This window comes from Molothrus ater, chromosome 3 (genome assembly GCF_012460135.2).
Source record: "Molothrus ater isolate BHLD 08-10-18 breed brown headed cowbird chromosome 3, BPBGC_Mater_1.1, whole genome shotgun sequence".
In the NCBI taxonomy this organism is placed as follows: Eukaryota; Metazoa; Chordata; class Aves; order Passeriformes; family Icteridae; genus Molothrus; species Molothrus ater.
In genome coordinates this window covers 46,609,004-46,627,258 of record NC_050480.2, presented here as the reverse complement: position 1 = coordinate 46,627,258, position 18,255 = coordinate 46,609,004, and the positions used below count along the sequence as shown (strand labels likewise).

Sequence of the window (18,255 nt, the reverse complement as noted above, 5' to 3'; positions counted from 1 at the left end):
GTCACTCAAATCCTGATTTGCAGGGTAAAAATCTGAAATCTCATCATACTATTTCATGGTAATTGAGTCAAACACAGCAAGGGCTCCAGTCTCCTGCATTCTCTTCCTTTAGGTGAACACTGAAGCTTGGCCTGTTGTGATGACAATGCTATTTTGTAACCCTACCTCTGAGGACTGGCATTTTGGGTGTCTGTAGTTGGAGAATATAAACGTGAAACAGACATGTTAAACTGAAGAATACATTATATTTTTTTGGATTGCATCCTATTAATGTGACAATTTGGGGACCAGATATTTGTGATATTCCTTTCTGCAGTTCCTTTCCCCAGTTATTCCTACCGCCAACACAACTGAACCAAACAGAAAGCCAACTGTCAAGTGAGCAGATCTTACCTTATAGGGAAAAGATATAGTTATCAGACTGCTGGAAGTATACTGCAGACTGTCATGCACACTTAACAGCAGTTTTAAACCTGTAGTGAATCCAGATTAACCTCAAGAGGAAAAAAGAAAGAGGCAAAAAATATTAATTATTACAAATTAAGACACAAACTTGTTCTGCTGCTCTTGTAGAAACTTGGATTGTATGTGAGACACACAAATGCCCAGGGGCAACTAGAAGTGTTTGGACAAAAATTTAGCATGGGGACTTTGACTAAAAGAACAGAGGAATCTGAATTATTTTATTCCAGACAGTATAGAACGGTACCTTTGAATTCATGCTTTTATAAAAGAGATGATAAATCACTAGTCAGACTAAAGTACATTGCTGGTTTCCAAAGCATCTTTTATATATTGATGAAATATCCAAAAGGTAAATTTTGACAATGATTGAAAATCCATCCCATCATGAACAGCATGCAGTTCATTGGAATATAGCTCTTTGAACATGACTACGTTCCAGATGATTAAAGATTTCTTCTTCTGTTTCTGGAGTGAGCTGTATATTATCTTTGATTGGAGACAAAGGATCTGACTTTCTACAAGAAGGAAGTTTTTCATACTCTCTGCACAAAAAAACCAAAGACAAAACAAAATTGAAGAATGATAATTTGTGTTGCTAACCACAGGCCTGTAAGAATATACAGGTTAAAACAGAGCAAGACCCATCACCTAACTACCCACTACACCTATGAATAAGTAAAAAAAAAAATTCTGATGAAAAGTTTTAATTTCAATTTTAGTACAACTGAACAACTTCACTGAAAGTAACAGAATGAGAGCTGTTAGCTTTACTTATGAAAGACTGTATGTACCCTATCCTGCTTGGGGTTGTACCTGCTTCCTTAACATTTAGGTCTTCTGAATAGGTGTAGTTTTATATTATTATCCTGTGAGCCTTGACATTGAGGCAGAACAGGTTAGTGTCCCACATGATGTATTTGCCAGAAGGTAACAACTATTAAAACATAAGGCTAATTTAGAAACATCTTAAAATCTGAAAAAAATAGAGCTAAGCAAGTTCTAGCAGTAAAAAGCCCAATTTGTGAAATGTGTTGAGAAAAAAAATCCCCTAAAAGCTAAGAAATTATTGCTTACATAGAAGTAATAGAAAAATATATATCCCCAGTATAAACAGCCAGAGGTTACAAACCAGCCAAAATTGGATGGATAAAATGTGCATTGTGGGAGCCAAGTCTTGCAACCATCAGCAGAGAGTGCCACCTAGGCTCACACTGGTCTATCTGCCTGTATTCTGATAAATCCAAATTTATGAATTTTCTCCCAGTGAGCAACCCTGGTCAGACATTCCCAAATAGAGGTCAAGCAATAGATACAAAAACACTTTCACTTCCTCCTTGAAACTGTCAATCATTCTTACACCCCATAAGAAGAAAATAAAAAGTAAAATTTCTGAAAATGTAAATACTTCAAGTCATACTTTTTAAACAGAAAACAGTTGTATGTTTATAATAATCTACCCTAAGGCCCAAACTTACTAAAATACATTCATCTGAATTAACACACGCTCACCAATATCAACATTTACTACTCAGTGCAAAGAATACTTTTGTCCTACTCACATTTGGTTTCAAGTTAGTGAAAATACTTTTATTTAAATAAGACTTTTTAATTCAAAGTTGAGATCTCTACTTAAAGCTGGGAAACCTTGCCACCAGGAGTTTTTATCTGAGCCCATGGACAAAGTGTAAGTCAGGATAAGTACACTTCAGATTCTGTTGTACTTTTTAAAAATATTAGTTGCCCTTCAAATTCAAACCTTGAAGCTATTTGCAGAAAGTTCAAATTAGAAAAGTCATCTCCACAAGGAAAAGCAACAGAATTTGCAAGAATGTCTCTTGTAAGCAGATACTCCGGCTAACAGAAATATTCCATCCGTTCACTGTCATCTTGAAAGCAGAATACTTCAGACAATCAGCCATCTCCAAATGTGAGTGACATGGAGTTAAATAGAAGCAGTCTTGTACTCAATTAAATTTAGCAACTTTAATGCAGCTTTTGCATTTAGGTCAATAAATAATTTTTGGTGTTTGATGACAAACAATGGCAATGATTTTCATATCAACTATAGAAAGTTAATGTAATTATCAATAAAATTCAGTAAGTGAATTTTATCTAGAGTTTTTCCTGGTTAGAAAGAAAAAACTAATTATAAAAACATGTTTACAAAAAACCATGCTTCATGTTTACATCAAGCTTAGGAAGTTATAAATCCTATGTAGAAAATATCTAATCTTGCACTGTTATCCTTACTGAATTGTATGGAGAACATGTATAGAGTCTGTTTTGAAAATTGTTTCTTTGGGAAAAAAGCATGCAGTGTACTAAGTAAAGGGTTAAAGCAACTCACCTTTTAAACTGGAAGCTTTTCCAGAATTCCCCAATAGTGGATTGCAGCCCCAGCTTATTTTCAGTATCACAGTCCTTTTTCTTCTGCACTGGTGACAGTTTCCTGCTTAGTCCACTAACTTTAGCAGGTATCAATGGCTTGAGCTTTGTTACCATATGTGACCTTATATTACTGGATTTACGTAATCCAGGAACCTGTGGGATTTTAAAATTGCAGTGCACATGGTTAAAATGACAACCTGCAAGCAACAGATATCATTCTGCAAAGCTTATAATCAAAGAAATAAAGCGTTTTTCATTGTGTTGAGATAATGCAATCTGAAATGCCACAACAAAGTATATTTAGATAGTCTATAATCTAAAACATGATATCTCAAACACAAGACATCCTGCAGCTGTAAGAACTGGCAAACCCGCTTCCATAAGTCTTCATATTAAGGTTGTAAATACTAATTTATTTTGAATTCAGTTTTTAAAACCTACTGAATAATTACTTCTTCATCTGTTTGAAGACTATTTGTTGTGCTCTCATGTGATGCCATCTTTCAGAATTTTAAGAGCATCAACTCTCTGGTAGCGCTCCCTGTGAGTCTCACTCGGATTTCATGAAGACGGAGCCATAAGCAAGAGCACAGGTAACAATACGATGACCCCAAGGATCATTAAACCTCTACCTGGACTTCCTTATCCAATTTCTACACCAGGAGCTCAGAAAAGCTGTGCTTGGCCAGAATCTCTCTCTTAAATACAACCAGACTTAAATTGGAACATCTCAGCAGCCTTTTCTTCAAAGAGAATTCATAGCTTAGTTCCTTCTGAAACATCAGGGCATTTTGCCATCCCCCCACCACACACATTTGTTATATATTATTTTGCATCTCAAATACTGTGCTCAGTTTTGGTCCCTATCTACAAGAAAGACATTGAGGCACTGGAATGAGTCCAGAGACAGGCAATAGAGCTGGTGAAAGGTCTGGAGCACAAGTCTGATGATGAGCAGCTGAGGAAGATGGGAGTGTTCAGCCTGGAGAAAAGGAGGCTCAGGGGTGACCTCATCACTCTCTACAACTGACTGAAGGGAAGGTGTGGCCAGGTGGGGGTTGGCCTCTTCTTCCAGGCAACTAATAGGACATGAGGAAATGGCCTCAAGTTCCACCAGGGAAGGTTTAGATTGGATATTCAGAAAAATTTCTTCCTGCAAAGGGTCATAAAGCATTGGAACAGGCTGCCCAGAGAAGTAGCAGGATCACAATTCTGGGAAGCGTCCAAAAATTGTGTGGATATGGCACTTCAGGATACAGTTCAATGGTGAACGTGGTAGTGCTGGGTTGACAGCTAGACCTGACTGCAAAGGTCTCTTCCAACCTTAATGATTCTATGATTCTATTATTGAAATTGCACTGTTTCTACCTAAATATATTAAGCAGATCTTGGTATTCCAAGGAGGGAAAAAAAGTGTCTATAATGTGAGCTAAAAATTGGAACAAGAATACTAGGAACATTAAAATAAAGCACCTAAATCCTACGTATCCCTATAGTTCTGAATTACATCTGAGTTAGAACTTAATTTAGCCATCTCAAAAGTAGGCTAAGAAATTTAAAGCCAGAGCAGAATGCTCTTTTCTATAATCAGTATTAGACTCTTTGCTGAGCTCACAGTAATTGTGAAAAATAATTAGCAGTAAAAAGCACAGCTGAAATAGTATCATAGGAAAAAACCTGAGGTCTTGGGGAGCTCTGTATCACAGACATTTTTTAGTAAAAAGCTTCAACTAGTTTTGATATTAGAATTAAATAGGTAGCACTTCCTACTTTGGACTGGAATCACTATAAGAGCTAACAAACTTTTCAGATTGCCTCCCCCAGTTATTAAATTCCTCTAAGTAAATCTACATAGCTGATATTGAGCTTACCGAAATCAGAAGAAATTATGCATTTTGTGATTAACTGCTTCTTCCCTAAATCTGGAATTCATTTTCCCCTTTGGTATTTTCTGCTGCATTTAACACCAGCACACACTTCCCTTTTTTTACACTTGCAGGATCCTAATAAACATCCTAACAAGATTTTAATAAATTTTAAGAGAAAACTGAGCCAAAAGTGGTGCTCCTTATCTCTGCCTTCGCTCTCCCATGGTCTCACTGGTGTGACAACTCACAGGAGCCCAAGAGTCTAGGTGGGCCCAAGTTACCACATCACTGACTTTTTGGTTGTTGCTGTCAGGTTACTTTTTGGCCAAGCAGTTTGCTGATGTAATTCTTTATAATTATTATTCCCAGCACACAACAGAGGAAGAGAGAACTCACGACCATGGCAATAAGTGGTGGAAATCCTCCTACTAACCACTTGTTTTAAACTAACCCTATCATCCTCACAGATTTTCAGCAGCTTTCATTTTCTGAAGGGCTCCAAGCATGCTGAAATTCTGTTTTTACATAATGCCTATATTACATCAGTACTTCCATAATGTGATCACCCAGTATTTAATATATTCATTCTCCCAATATACCTTCTAAGGTGAGCAAAATAATGTAAAACATATTAAACACAGCCTTAAAAACCAAAGCAATAAAAATTCTTAATGCCAGGACAATTTCCTTGCTCAGTCTTGTTGAGGAAAAGCAGGAAAAATGTTAATATTCCAAAATACAAATGTAACTTGCTCCTAAAACAAGTTCCTAACAATAACCACACGATGTCACTATTTTACAAAACACACAATATTCTTGTCTTCCAGAGAGAAGCTTTTGATTTTTAGTCTCCCTACACAAAAGCTTATTAGGGGGCATACATAGAAAACATCTGCCTCTTACATCTTTTGGTCAATTCTAATGACAACACCTAAGGAGTCAGAGCTGTTAAAAGTCTTAGAAGTTTTCAACTAGATAAATATATTAAGCTCTTAGAAATGTTCCACTGAACAGGAACATAAGTTTATTCTTGTACATACAAGCAAACACAGAGAAGTCAAATTACAGTTGCATCTTGTGACTATATCTGGACTGTGAACACTACTGCAATTTATATCATAGAACCTGAAATGGATTTTCTTACCTTGGCTTACTTTACACTGAAGTGTTTAAAATCCCCAGACAAGTTGCAACTCTGTTAACCAATTATAGCTGGTTATATTTCACCCCAGCTCCAGGGTAGATGAACAAGAATAAAGCTTTGTCTTGTCAACATTTACATTGCTTAAGTCTTTCATTACAAGTTCTAAAATGAACTAGTAGAAACTGATTTTCAGAGTTTAGTAAAGCTCATAAAATTAAAAGAATTCTTACCTTGGTCTTTATGATTGTATTTTTTTTGTTAGTTTGACCAGCAGAAAATAGCACAGACAGAGAACATTGATCATCATTCAGTTTTGAACTAGAATCAGATTCCTTCAAGAGAAAATTGATCTTTTTAAAACAGGTTGTCTTTTTGTAAACACAATATATGCTTTCATAGCTACATGTATATACTTTAAGCTACAACGTTTTCAGCAGTTCTAAGAACTCATACAAAAACCTGGCTTTTAGCAAGCAACACTACAAAGGCATGCATATGCTTCTGAAAGCACTTCAGGGACTAAAAGCAGAGAACAAAAGGTGGCCTACCAGGTGTGTTTATGAGGCACTGCAGTGATAGCAGCAGAAAAATCAGAACAAACTAAAACCAGAGAACAGATTTTACTTAAGCTAGAATGTCAATCCATTCTGTACAATTATGTTAAGCATTGACAAGAATATGATCATCCTGTGATTCTATTTAGAGATAAGTTTTGTTAGCACAAGCTACGTCATCTGTAGGGCACCATTCTGAAAAGGAGACTTGACTAAATAATTTCTTTTGTAATTTAAAGTGAAAACAAATGCTGAAACAATGTCTAATTTTCTTACCTTTGCACCTAAGCTGTTGTTGGACACTTGCAGAATTTCTGAAGACTCCAAACTGCATTCTGATGGCTCAGAAGACCCATGAGACTGTGATGACTGTTCCAGTTCTATTAAGGGGGAGGACTCTTCCTCTGATTCATCACACACTGCTGCATTAATCTGATCTTCCTGGGATACAATGCAGTTGTTTTTCTGTTGGTGAAACTGCTGTGAAAATACAGTGTGAGGTAGACCAAGATTTCCTGAGTTACTTTTGAGGCTGCTAAACCCCTGGGAACAACTTTTCTGCATTTCTCCAGGAGGTGTAAAGACAGTCCGTGATGATTTTTCAGTTTCTGAAAACCTAGAAACATCTTCAGCTACGTGTTTTGCTTCCTGTTTCTGGCAGTCCTGCTCAGCATCCTGAGTTAGATCAGCAGCTTCCTTCTTTGCTCTACAGTCAAACATATCTGCATCACTGCAGAAAAACCTAAAAAAGGAAAAAAAAAAGGTGAAATCAAGGGGGAAGAAAGTTTTTGATGATGACATACTCTTTTGCATCATTGTCTCTATCCATCAATTTTATTTTCCAGGTATACTTGCAGACAAATTACTCTGGCAACAGGAAAAGTCCCTCAGGGAGACATTTAGCAAAAAAACCCAACCAACCAAAAAAATCCCAAACAAACAAACACAAATAAAAAAACCCCACCCCGCCCCCTCCCCCCCAAACAAACCACACAGGAAAAAGCATCTGTAAAAAAAGGTATTCTTTGACTGAAATGGTAAGAAGATTCTTCCCCTGAATGAGGAAAATCTAGAAAGCCTACCAAATTTAAGAATATATTAATTAATGGTGATAAAGCTAGTAGTGAAATACTTCAGCACCACTTATCAAAGAAAATAGCACCTTAATACTTTTTTTCTATGCTATAGCAGCAGTTCCTGAGAATACTGAGAACAGGTTTAGGCAAGAACCTATAATCAGTGACAATTCTTAATTTTTCATGCAATAAAAAAACTTTCCAAAACTTTCAGCTCAGAAAGATGTGCTTTACAACTAAGGTATTAAGACTACTCTGTAAAATTGCACTGCTCAAAAATATTCAGATTATTTAAGATAAAAATTACACAATAATAGACCTAATTGTGATAATGTTTTGCAAAACAAATTCAAGTAGATGTGACCAAACGGGACTAAATGAAAAAAACCTCAAACCTAATAAAGTCCCTGTTCTCAAAGTGATCCTGCAGAGATCAGTAGTGTCAGCTGAATGGGATGGGTTAAGAATAGATATTTGTCATATAGCATGACCAGGTTTAGCTTTACTGCAATAAACAAAAAGCCCCGTCAAGTCCATGAATTCATTAACTGCTTATATATTTGCCACAAATAGCTATCCTTGTTTTTTGAGATATATCACATGTCCTTTACCTGGAAAAAAACCCCAGCCAATCCCTAATTGATTTTGATACCCAGAGATATTAACTATTTTCTTGAGAGCCACCAAATTGATCACAGAGGCAGATCACCTCTCCTATAAAGAAAAGCTGAGAAAGCTTTTCTTCTCTAGGATGTTCAGCCTAGAGAAGAAAAGGTTCCAGAAGACCTTTATAACACCTTGCAGTACCTGCAGGGGAGCCTAAAGGAGAGCTGGAGAGGGACCTTTCACAAGGGCATGTAGTGACAGGACAAGAGGGAATGATTTTAAGTTGAAGGAGGCTGAAATTAGATACTGGGCAGAAATTCTTCACCTTGTGGTGAATGTGAGTGTGGTAGTGCACTGGTGCTCAAGATCAGGTTGGATGGATCTCTGAGCAGCCTTGTCTAGAAAAAGGTGTCCTGACAATGTCAGGGGGGTTAGAATGAGATGATTTTAAGGTCCCCTCCAAACCAAACCATTCTATGAATAGTCTCAGTCTTCACTTTGGCAGTAAAAAAATGAACATTATCAGTCCCCCAAAAGACAACATGCCTGGCACAAGGGATCCACCATCTCGGCTGAGATGCAATACAGGTGCATAAAAAGTTTGAGGTAGCACTTTTCCTATTTCCAGTATTGAGGCAATTTTAGCAACCAGGTCAGCACATAATATTTTGCTACTCATGAAAACATGTGACATAAGCATACCTGCTTCTTGTTCCTGGAACAATTACAGCATCCTTCTCTTTGTTTTTCCTTTGTAAAAATGAAGCAAATTTATTTCTAACTCTGGGTAGGGAGTTAGAGCTTTCTTGAGTGATGGAAATGCCTGGAGAATCAAGGCTTTGTATTGCTGACACACTGTTTTGTGCTTGACCATCATTATCATTCTCCTTCTTGATTCTTTTTGTTTTTGAAAATGAATATTGTTTTAACAGATCTCCATCTGAGACTTCTTCTGAATCTAAAGACAATTTAAGCATCACTGTAAAAGCACATTCTACAATTAACCAGTTATGAGACAACTAAACATTACATATTTACTCTCACAGGCTTAAAAATACTAGTAAGGTCTGGTAAGAAAATAGAGTTTAGATGTCTTTAATGCCATTGTGTTCTAGTACATTGCCTTGAAAATAACTCAGTGAAAAGGTAGATGGAGTGAAGGCAGAACAACTACAATGAAGCTACATTTGATTCAGAGGCAGGTTGCTAAACTACCTACAGACTTTGATAAGCAAGGGAATAGGAAGATACCAGGAGTACCAAAGGAAAAAAAGAAAACTCCAGCAGTATAATCAGAAAGCAAAGGAAGCAGTGGAAAACACTTAAAATAAAGCACAGTAGGAATAAAAAGTGCCTCTTCTATTACAAGCCCACCGTTTATCTGAGCACATATAACTCAGGTGGCATAGAAGACAAGATAACACAGATGCACTAGAGAAAGTGAAAAATTTGGCATAAAGAGCACCTATACAGGGGATAGATGCAGCACAATCTGAGTACAGATAACATTGTTTATGTTTTCAGTCTGGCCTAAGAGCAATGCTAGGAAAACAAGCTGTTTTAACTTCTTCACAAGCCATTTTAAGATAGAAATTAAAACCAAAACTATATCAAAATACAGCTTGTATTAAACATAAGCTGAATTTGATACCACCAGAGTTTTATAGCAAACCAAAGATTAAGATCAAGTCCTGTTGAAAGTTTGCTGTCACCCTTAATCATCATCAAGGCTTTAATATTATGGCTTGTTAGTCTTGTAGCTTGTTGAAATCAGAATACAGACAATAACATTCAAGAGTTAAGCCTCTAAAGCCTCATACCATAAAGTACAAGATAAATTCTTTTCTATTCACACAGCCTTCTACTGTTGTTCATATACTTATTTAATATAAACATACCACTCCTTGGCCTTTTTGACAAGAGCTCTTTGCCTGCAAGCTTTAGTCCTTTAACACTAATTATTTTCTCCATGCCTTTGGTTACTGGTTTCTCTGGGAAATGCATTTTAGGAGGAGCAGGATCTTCAGTGGGGCCAAACTTGTATTCTCTGCTCCAAATGCTATTGATATGATTATCATGTCGGTCATTCCAGCCACAACTTCTCTGCTGCACAGGCTACAAAAAACAATTAAAAACCAAGACACAGGTTTATACTTTTGCCTTCTATATATGATTTCTTGACTCAGCATGCAAGGAAGGAAATGTTGACGTTTGTACATCTAGTGACATAGTCCACACAAACCAATTTTTTTTGTTCCCACAATTCTCATGCTTTTCATACTTTCTGTTGTGCTCCCATGATATCTTCATTTCAATATGGCACAGGTGACTAACTGCTTATCTCAGACTAAATTTAAAGTTTAAAATTTATTTCCATTCAGGAAACAATTGAGGATTATTCTTGGAAGAAATCCAAGACTCTTTGAGAATTTTCTCTTTAAACCAGTTACTTCTGTAAGTAAATTTAAGGACTTAGCAAATAAGTCTGAAAGGAAAACAGATATTAAATGCCATGAAAAATAAAACTCTACCTTTAAAAAAAATGAGAATTACGTGTGTGGAAGCACACAGTTTCTGTAATACCATGAGAGCTTTCACTGACAATTCATTTGTGGATAACAATCACATTTTCCCATTAACATTCAGACCCACATCAAGTTCTCAATATCTAACTTCATAATAAAGATGTTACCTGTGCCATGTCAGGGTTATAATTATCAATTTGTTCCATTGTATTGATATCAACATTGCCAATAGCAATTTGAAAAGCAGCATCATCACCAAAATGTCTGTTCCCATCATAGTAAAGGAAAATATCTGAATGTTTCATGGTACATTTGTTGAAATAGAATGTAAGTTAGAACAGCTGCTTTCCCATTTTTTGGCTAAAAAGGATGTCTAGAATATTAACCTGAAGGATTAATACTACTACTCCTGGCTCAATCTGATGTAACAGCAATTGTAATAGATCTGCAGCCTTTGGCAAATCATGTAAGTCAATATTAAATCCTTCAATTATCAGCAGCAGTCACCAGCTATTTCCATCCTAATTTCTGCAAATGCCAGAGATCAGGTGGCTTGAACATACAAAGCCAGTAACTACTTTAGCAGTCCCGTCTCTTCCTTCATTTTCCTAATCTTACATGTTGATATTTACACTGCACAGATGTGGCAAAATGCTACCTTTTCTGTAGGAAGTGGGATCTGGTATAACAGGAAATGCTAAGATGAGAGACTGAGTTGAGCACAAACTGCAAGAATTAAATTGGAAGAGATTATAACACACAACACAGGCAGAAATTCAAGACAGCCACAAAGCAGTCAGCTTATATTTAAACTGTATTAAACAATTTATTTCTAAAGGAAACAACCAGATCAATAACTTCTGCCCGTATAAATAAGAGGTCATTTAGTTACCCATGCATTTAAAAAAAATTGATTAAAATCGGAGAAAAGAAGAAAATCCCCACAAAAGCTTAAGACTGCAGAAAAGCCAGACTTTAGTCAAAGCAGCGATGCAACAAAAAAATCTAAGTACACCACAGATGCAATGAAAATTGTAAGATACCACATCAGCTCACCCTTATTTCCCCATTCTGCCCTTTAAACACAAAGGATACCGTCCTGCATAAGTTAGTGTTTCGGGATCAATGTCATCTCCATATGCATTCAGAGGAACTAATTTTCTGTTGACAGGATCAAAAACTAACTGGTACAGGAATGTATTATTAGCTCGTGTAAAGCCCTGTATGTATTCTTCCGGTACCGTTATATTCATCTTCAAGTACTGCCCCATTTTCTTGATAACCTGTCAAAAAAAAAAAATTACTCAACTGTTTCATTTTAACAGGTTATGTGAAAGTTTAAATACACTTCAAATATTAATTATCTTTGCTTATAATTAAATGTAGAATGAGTGTCCTACTGCAACAAGCAGATTCAACATAAATAGGGGAAGGAAAGAAAATAGAACTCTGTACATTCTTTTCCCACTCAAATTGTCTACAATTACAAAAATAACAACTCAATTTTTACATCTCCATCAATAAATAAATCAATAAAAAATGTGATCAGAAAAACAGTCTCCTTAAGGTGTATTCATTTAAACTAATGCACATGAAATTTTTATCATTCATATTATCAGGACATATAAGCAATATGTGGGTGCTCTTAAAAAGGAAAAAAAAAGCAAAACTAACCAGAATAAACTCTGGGATTTTGCTCAGAGATACATTAAAGCAAATAATGATTTGCACGGGAAAAGTGCAAAGTTCCCCTTTTACTTCCTCAAAAGCAAAACCAGTTACTTTGATGTCTGCTCTATATGATAAAAAACACTTTAAAATTAAAAATCATAGTTCTTTGTCTGTGAGAGAAAAAGATAAAATACACTAAAACACACAAGTAATTTAAGAAAGAAGATAACACACTAAGTTAATTAAACTGCATATTAAAATGCTTTTATGGATTAGATTTACCTCCTTCAGGACAGACCCATGAACTATTGTTATTAGCTCTTAACCTCTCTACTCCCTTACTACCCATACTACTTACAGAAGTAGTTATTTCCACCCTCTTAGCCTCTGTATTTCCTAATACAAGATTTGTTTTAATTTCATACACTGAACAAGAAAAAAAACCAATTAATTTGTTTGGCATCATATCACACTTTTCTTCCATACAGTTTTTAATATAGAAATGTCCATATCCATACGTATGCCAAGCAATACGTATGGAGGAGCAGTCCTGCCCCCCCCCCCCGATAAATCTGTACTTACACAGAAGTTACAGCTCATTGAGCAGTTCTAATAACTAATCCACAGAAGCAGAAGAAAGCAGTATGGGGCCAGGGGGAGGGGGTGGAGTATGAAAAATATCAAAGTCTTACTAAAAATTAAGTTTCCCTTCAAACAGAATATACCCTCGAAGGATTAAAACAATTCTTTATCTAAGCTTACTTTGATATTTTTCTTATAAATATATATCAACTTCAATACTTGAGCAAGTTTAGGCCAACATCTTTTTTAAGAATACTAAAAATACTTTTTAGTATTCTCCTCAAAATGGAGGAAGACAAGAATGCTTCATATTTTCAGTTCAGTGTTAAATTTCAAATATACTGATATAGACTGCTAAAAAACAAAACTCAAAGCAAAACTGAGTTTACCTTTATAATATCTGGATTGCTGGCTAATTTTAGTAACTTGCATGCTTTAGCTAACCCAATTCCATGAATTGAAGGGAGGTAATCACAACCAGAAAGAATACACATGTAGCGGAATTTCTCCTCTGTAAATACATTTCCAAGCTGCTTGCAGTTTCCCAGTCGAGTTTGATCTATCTCTAGTCCATTTCCAAACTTGTCAATTTTCAGAAACACCTGAAAATTAAGAGGAAGTGAAAACAATAATTTTCACCCATATAAGGTGGTTCATTGCACTTGGTGGAAACAAGAGAGGAGCACAAAAGTGCTATTCTCATCTCTTCTGTTTCCCTCTTCTTGCTGTAGAAGAGTTAATCGATACATCAAACACATTTGGCAACTTCAAACCCTGCTTTTCAGATATCAGCAAGAGGTAAAGGTTATTAGTATTTTCTTCCATACCTTTTTACATCCAAAAGCTAAAAGATCAGAGTCTTCCGTAATTATAGCTTGAACCATGCCAATCTTATTAAGATAAGCCAGCTGAGCATCAGCTTCATAAGGAGCAACAATACAGTCAACTCCCTGGGCCCGTGCAGCCTGTACATAAACAAGAAGCACACGAGTACTTTGCATTAATTTTCAGTAATTACCCTAAGAGATCTGAAAGCATAAAAACCTCTACATTAAAAAGCCAAAACCATGACCTTTTTAATCACACACCCATCCTGCCCCCAGTAAGAGTCCAATACTTCATATTAAAAAACTCCACTTTAAAGCAGTTTAGGTCTATATATGGTTTACAAAAACAACTTCTCCTATAACACTATTGCCACTACATCTGACCACAGGTGACAGCTTTGAACTCATGCAAGTTATATTCTGGACAAAGGAGAACAGTACTAGAACAAACTTAATACTTTTTGATGAAGACCCTTTGACTGCATTGAAAGTACAGCAAAAAACTACTAGAACAGTTTTTAATCAGCCAGGTTTTTTTTCTGTAGTCTATGCTCAGAAACTAGACAAGGGAAAAAAATGCAAAAAAAAAAAATTAGGTTTTTTTTTGTGCTGCAAAAGTAAAACAGGTTCCAATTCAGTTCATAGCGGTAGGAAGAGATGTGTTTTGTTTGACACATCATTATTTATACAAATGGGCATAATAAACGTCAAGCTTGTTAATTGTGCCTAACACAATCCAATAACATGCAAGTCCATTACAGAGTGAGCAGGTGGGAATACTTTTCTTTCCTATATAGAATAAGCAGTGATGTAGCCACAAAAATGCAGAGTAGGATATGCTACCTATTGCAGAGATTTTTTTTTTTTTAACTGGCATTATCAATAATGTTGACAACTTACTTTAATAACTTCATGAGCCATAGCATGGGTAATATTTACACTTCGCCCAAAACATTCTCTAGCCTCTGACAGTCTCCCTTCCTGCAACAATTGTTTCCCCTTCAGGAGACTGGCTTGACGCCTCCTAATAGAAAGATAAAAATATCACCAATCTCAGATTATTGTTCATTTAAAAAACAAACAGCAGAAGGGACTAAGAGAAACAGGTAAGAAAGGGGGGAAAATCATAACACCTTCCAAATCTGGGCTACTGCATAATTTTTTAAAACAAAAGAATAACTATGTCATTGCAAAGACAAGGACAACTAGATTTGAATGTTGAAATTGATAATAATTGACAAATAGCAACTGAAATCAGCAGTGTAAAAGAAGAAATGCACCCACTCAGCTTGCAGTAAAATAGATCTAGTGGGAGTTGGGAGTATCTGACACTAGATAGTTATTGATTTAGAGGACAGAAAACCTAATTTACTTAATTTCATAAATCAGAAATTGTTCATTTCATGCTGAAGAAAGCATGTGTCTCATGAGACTTCATAAATGACAACCAATACTGAAAAATTCTCATAGCTTCAGTGAAAAGTCCCATTAATAGGGACCTGAATCCAAATTTGAAACAACTTTATCTTGTTAGTTGTAGAGAAAGATGAGGACAGGGGTACTATTTTGAAATAAAATTACATTGGGAAAAAATATTTTTGTCCAGAGATCACAAGTGTGGGTAAACTAAAAGCCTCTAATACATTACAGGAACTACTGCTCAAAGGCTTACTTCCTTCCTTTATAAAAAGGCTTTCATTTATGAAGTGCATCTCTATTTTTGGAATAAAACCTCTAAGAAGTTTGTTTGATTTTAGATGTAAATTAAAAAATATCACACTACTTTGCAGGGGGGGTTACCAGAACTTATTTCCTAGCTGGAGGGTTTTTGGTTTTTACTATAGTGATAGAACTGCTTTGCTTGCAAATCAATATAGTTTGGTACTTACTCTCGTCGTGCCTTTTCCACTTCCTTCTTAGAGGGTAGGGTACATCCATCAAATACCAAAATTGGTTTAATTCCAAATGAGAGGAGCATATGAACAAGTTTCATACAGAAAGCTACATAACTGTATCAACAATAACAAAAGTAAGAAAAGAGAGATACTTTATTGTTAATCACAAGTCTATTACAATTTTCCAGCTGCAGGAAAGGAGAGCTATAAGTTTAGGACTAACTATAGTTCAAAAATCATACCAGGCTGTACATTCCCCTAGCATCACAAAAAACTAAGAACACTTGAATGCAGTTTGGTTGATTTTTTTACTGAGAGAAATCCACTTCCCAATTCAGAACTGGGTTGACTGCTCCTCTCTCCCAGACAAAATGAAATAAGAATTCAAGTATAATTTGGTTGATTGTGCTACATTAGGATTCAGTACTGACAAAAATTTAACCAGTTAAAACATGGATTGTCTTTCTACTTTCAGCAAGTCAATTCACAATGGCCAGGCAAACAGGAAGCAGACTAGCACAAGTCTGCCTTTCCCCAGAAATGCAGACTAAATGCACTTTGGTAGAGTTGGAAGTGATGGGGTTATTTAATCTCTCCTTGTAGAACTATCCACTCTTCCCTCCAGATACTGGATATATCCTATGGACAAGACATACAAACGTATCTTCCCACACTACAAATACAGGCACAGCACTGAAAATATTCCAAAAGTCAGAAAAACTTCCCTTCCGTAAAAACTGTGAAGATAGTATATGGCTCAGGAGGCAACCAGCCAGTCTTCAAACCCATCCCTTGAAAAAATATTTGTTGGGTGTTCCAGATGTTATTTATTCCCTCAGACCTCTCATCTTCCTACCTGTAATTTCTACAGATCTGTATGAGATCATTTTATCACCAGCACAGAACTAGAATCTAATAACTGCTGTGAGCACATTGTAGATCAATGCCCAAAGGAAAAAAAAAATCAATTTTTTTATTTTAAGGACACTGTTTAAAACAGCAAGAGCAACCCCATCAACAGAGGAAGGGAGGAGAAGGAGAGTGGGATTTGGAAGCATTTAGAATGCAAGGATACAAGCACTGAAGAAACTAGATTTAGAGCTGCAGAAAAATAACTATGATTTTTGAAAGACAGGAGCAAATACCACTGTAGCTATATAAACCTTCATCCAGATGAATTTTAAAGTATGAAAGGACTCTACACTATAGTTAAGGTGCCAGTCTAGGATCATATGTGCATGGGAACAAGATTTACCCATAAAGTACTCATGTATTCAAATTCAACCATTCCAAAGTTTCCTATGACTACTTCTCCTGACAGTCAATTTTTTCCTCAGCTGAAGTGTATCCTATTCTCAGGACTATGAGGAGCCTCCACTACCTTCAAGACAGGGTTGGATTGAAACTGCACAGCTCTTCAAATTAACACAAGCAGCAGTAAACATTTGAATCCATTCGCAAAGCACCAGCTCTCTCTTGCCTCCAATCAAACATTCGATGGATCCAAGGGCCCCTGGGTGGTGCCAAGCAATAGGACAAGAGGCAGCAGGCAGAAACCAAACCACGGGAATTCCACTAGAATATAAGTACAACTTCCTTGCTGTGCAAGTAACCAAGCACAGAAACAGGTTGGCCAGAGAGATTTTCAAGTCTCTTCCTTCGGAGGAAAGCCATCTGAACACAACCCCAAGTAATGTTCTCTAAGGGAGCCTGCACGAGATGACATCCTGTGGCCCCTTCCAGCCTTACCTATATCCAATCTAAAACAAGACTTCAAGCCACATTTCCAGAGATGGGCAAGAAATGCAAACCTGATCTAAGGTGTAGAGTTTAATCTGAAATATAGCCACAAATTTTTGTGCATTTCCTTCCCTAGAAATATAACTGTGTAAACGTGATTTAGAAAAGCTACTTTAACTAAGAGCGTAGTATGTTCAGCAAAAAATCTTACACCTTATTCAGACCACAACACATCCCTCAAAATTCCTTGGCATCATTACAACCTTTAACGCAGAAGTATTTACGAAGTCTCTTTGTATACAAAAAAGGTGTCTGAAAATAATACTAAATTTGAAGTGAAAAGAATTCCACGTACAGAATTTCATCAGAGAAATTAGATTATAGTTGAGAGCAATTTATGCTAGGAAGAAAAACCTAACTGATACAGCCTTGGGTATTTCAACAAAAAAAAATTAGAGCTTTTCCCCAATATATACATTTTAAAAATTTATTTTGCACAGCCGGAAAGCTGTTTATTTATCGCCAAAAATTTCCATTTCTAAAGAGTTCAACTCAGAATTCAGAATCAACAGCAAGAAGCGAAACTTCTGTAACTTAGTTTTTAGTTCCAGAAACACCAAGTTGACAAAACTTTACTTTGCAAAAGGGCCGAGAGTGAAACATAAGAAAGACTCACAAATCCGTGGGCTCTCCCCGGGCCAGCTTCTCAGCACAAGCATAGGCGCCCTTGTGTAGCCAGCAGTAGGTGTCCACAGCTACCGTCATTCCTTTGTATTTCTTCACGTGGGAAGGCTCGGCAGCCTCCTTGATAAACTGGAGCAGGCCCTGGATGCCCATGATGCCGCAGAGCGGGAAACAAAGAAAGGAGCCAACACAAAGCCGAGCGCTCTGAGCTCTCAATGCTCGCTCTCGAT

The 18,255-nt window shown here is 36.4% G+C and overlaps 2 protein-coding genes across 2 annotated transcripts in view; one reads left to right on the top strand and one right to left on the bottom strand.

The window, feature by feature from the left end:
• MAP1LC3C (microtubule associated protein 1 light chain 3 gamma) overlaps positions 1-18,255 on the top strand; it is a 43,652-nt gene that overhangs the window by 19,134 nt on the left and 6,263 nt on the right. The gene's annotated exons all lie outside the window — the stretch shown is intronic.
• On the bottom strand, positions 776-18,179 carry EXO1 (exonuclease 1). The gene is made up of 13 exons (XM_054514318.1): positions 18,018-18,179; positions 15,596-15,715; positions 14,607-14,730; positions 13,707-13,844; positions 13,269-13,481; positions 11,722-11,909; positions 10,794-10,890; positions 10,000-10,216; positions 8,804-9,059; positions 6,696-7,161; positions 6,096-6,197; positions 2,813-3,006; positions 776-1,007 (listed from the first exon to the last, which is right to left on the bottom strand). The coding sequence occupies exons 1-13, from the start codon at positions 18,176-18,178 to the stop codon at positions 866-868; spliced, it is 2,418 nt and encodes an 805-aa protein (XP_054370293.1). The 5' UTR covers position 18,179; the 3' UTR covers positions 776-865.

Excerpts from the sequence above, each read along its gene's own strand:
- EXO1 (XM_054514318.1), bottom strand. The coding sequence starts at position 18,178 with ATGGGCATCCAGGGCCTGCTCCAGTTTATCAAGGAGGCTGCCGAGCCT. Across the intron at positions 10,891-11,721 it reads ACACTAACTTATGCAGGACG|ACATTTTGGTGATGATGCTG; the intron begins GTATCCTTTGTG and ends TGATGGGAACAG. Across the intron at positions 1,008-2,812 it reads AAAAGCTTCCAGTTTAAAAG|AGAGTATGAAAAACTTCCTT; the intron begins GTGAGTTGCTTT and ends TTTTTTGTGCAG.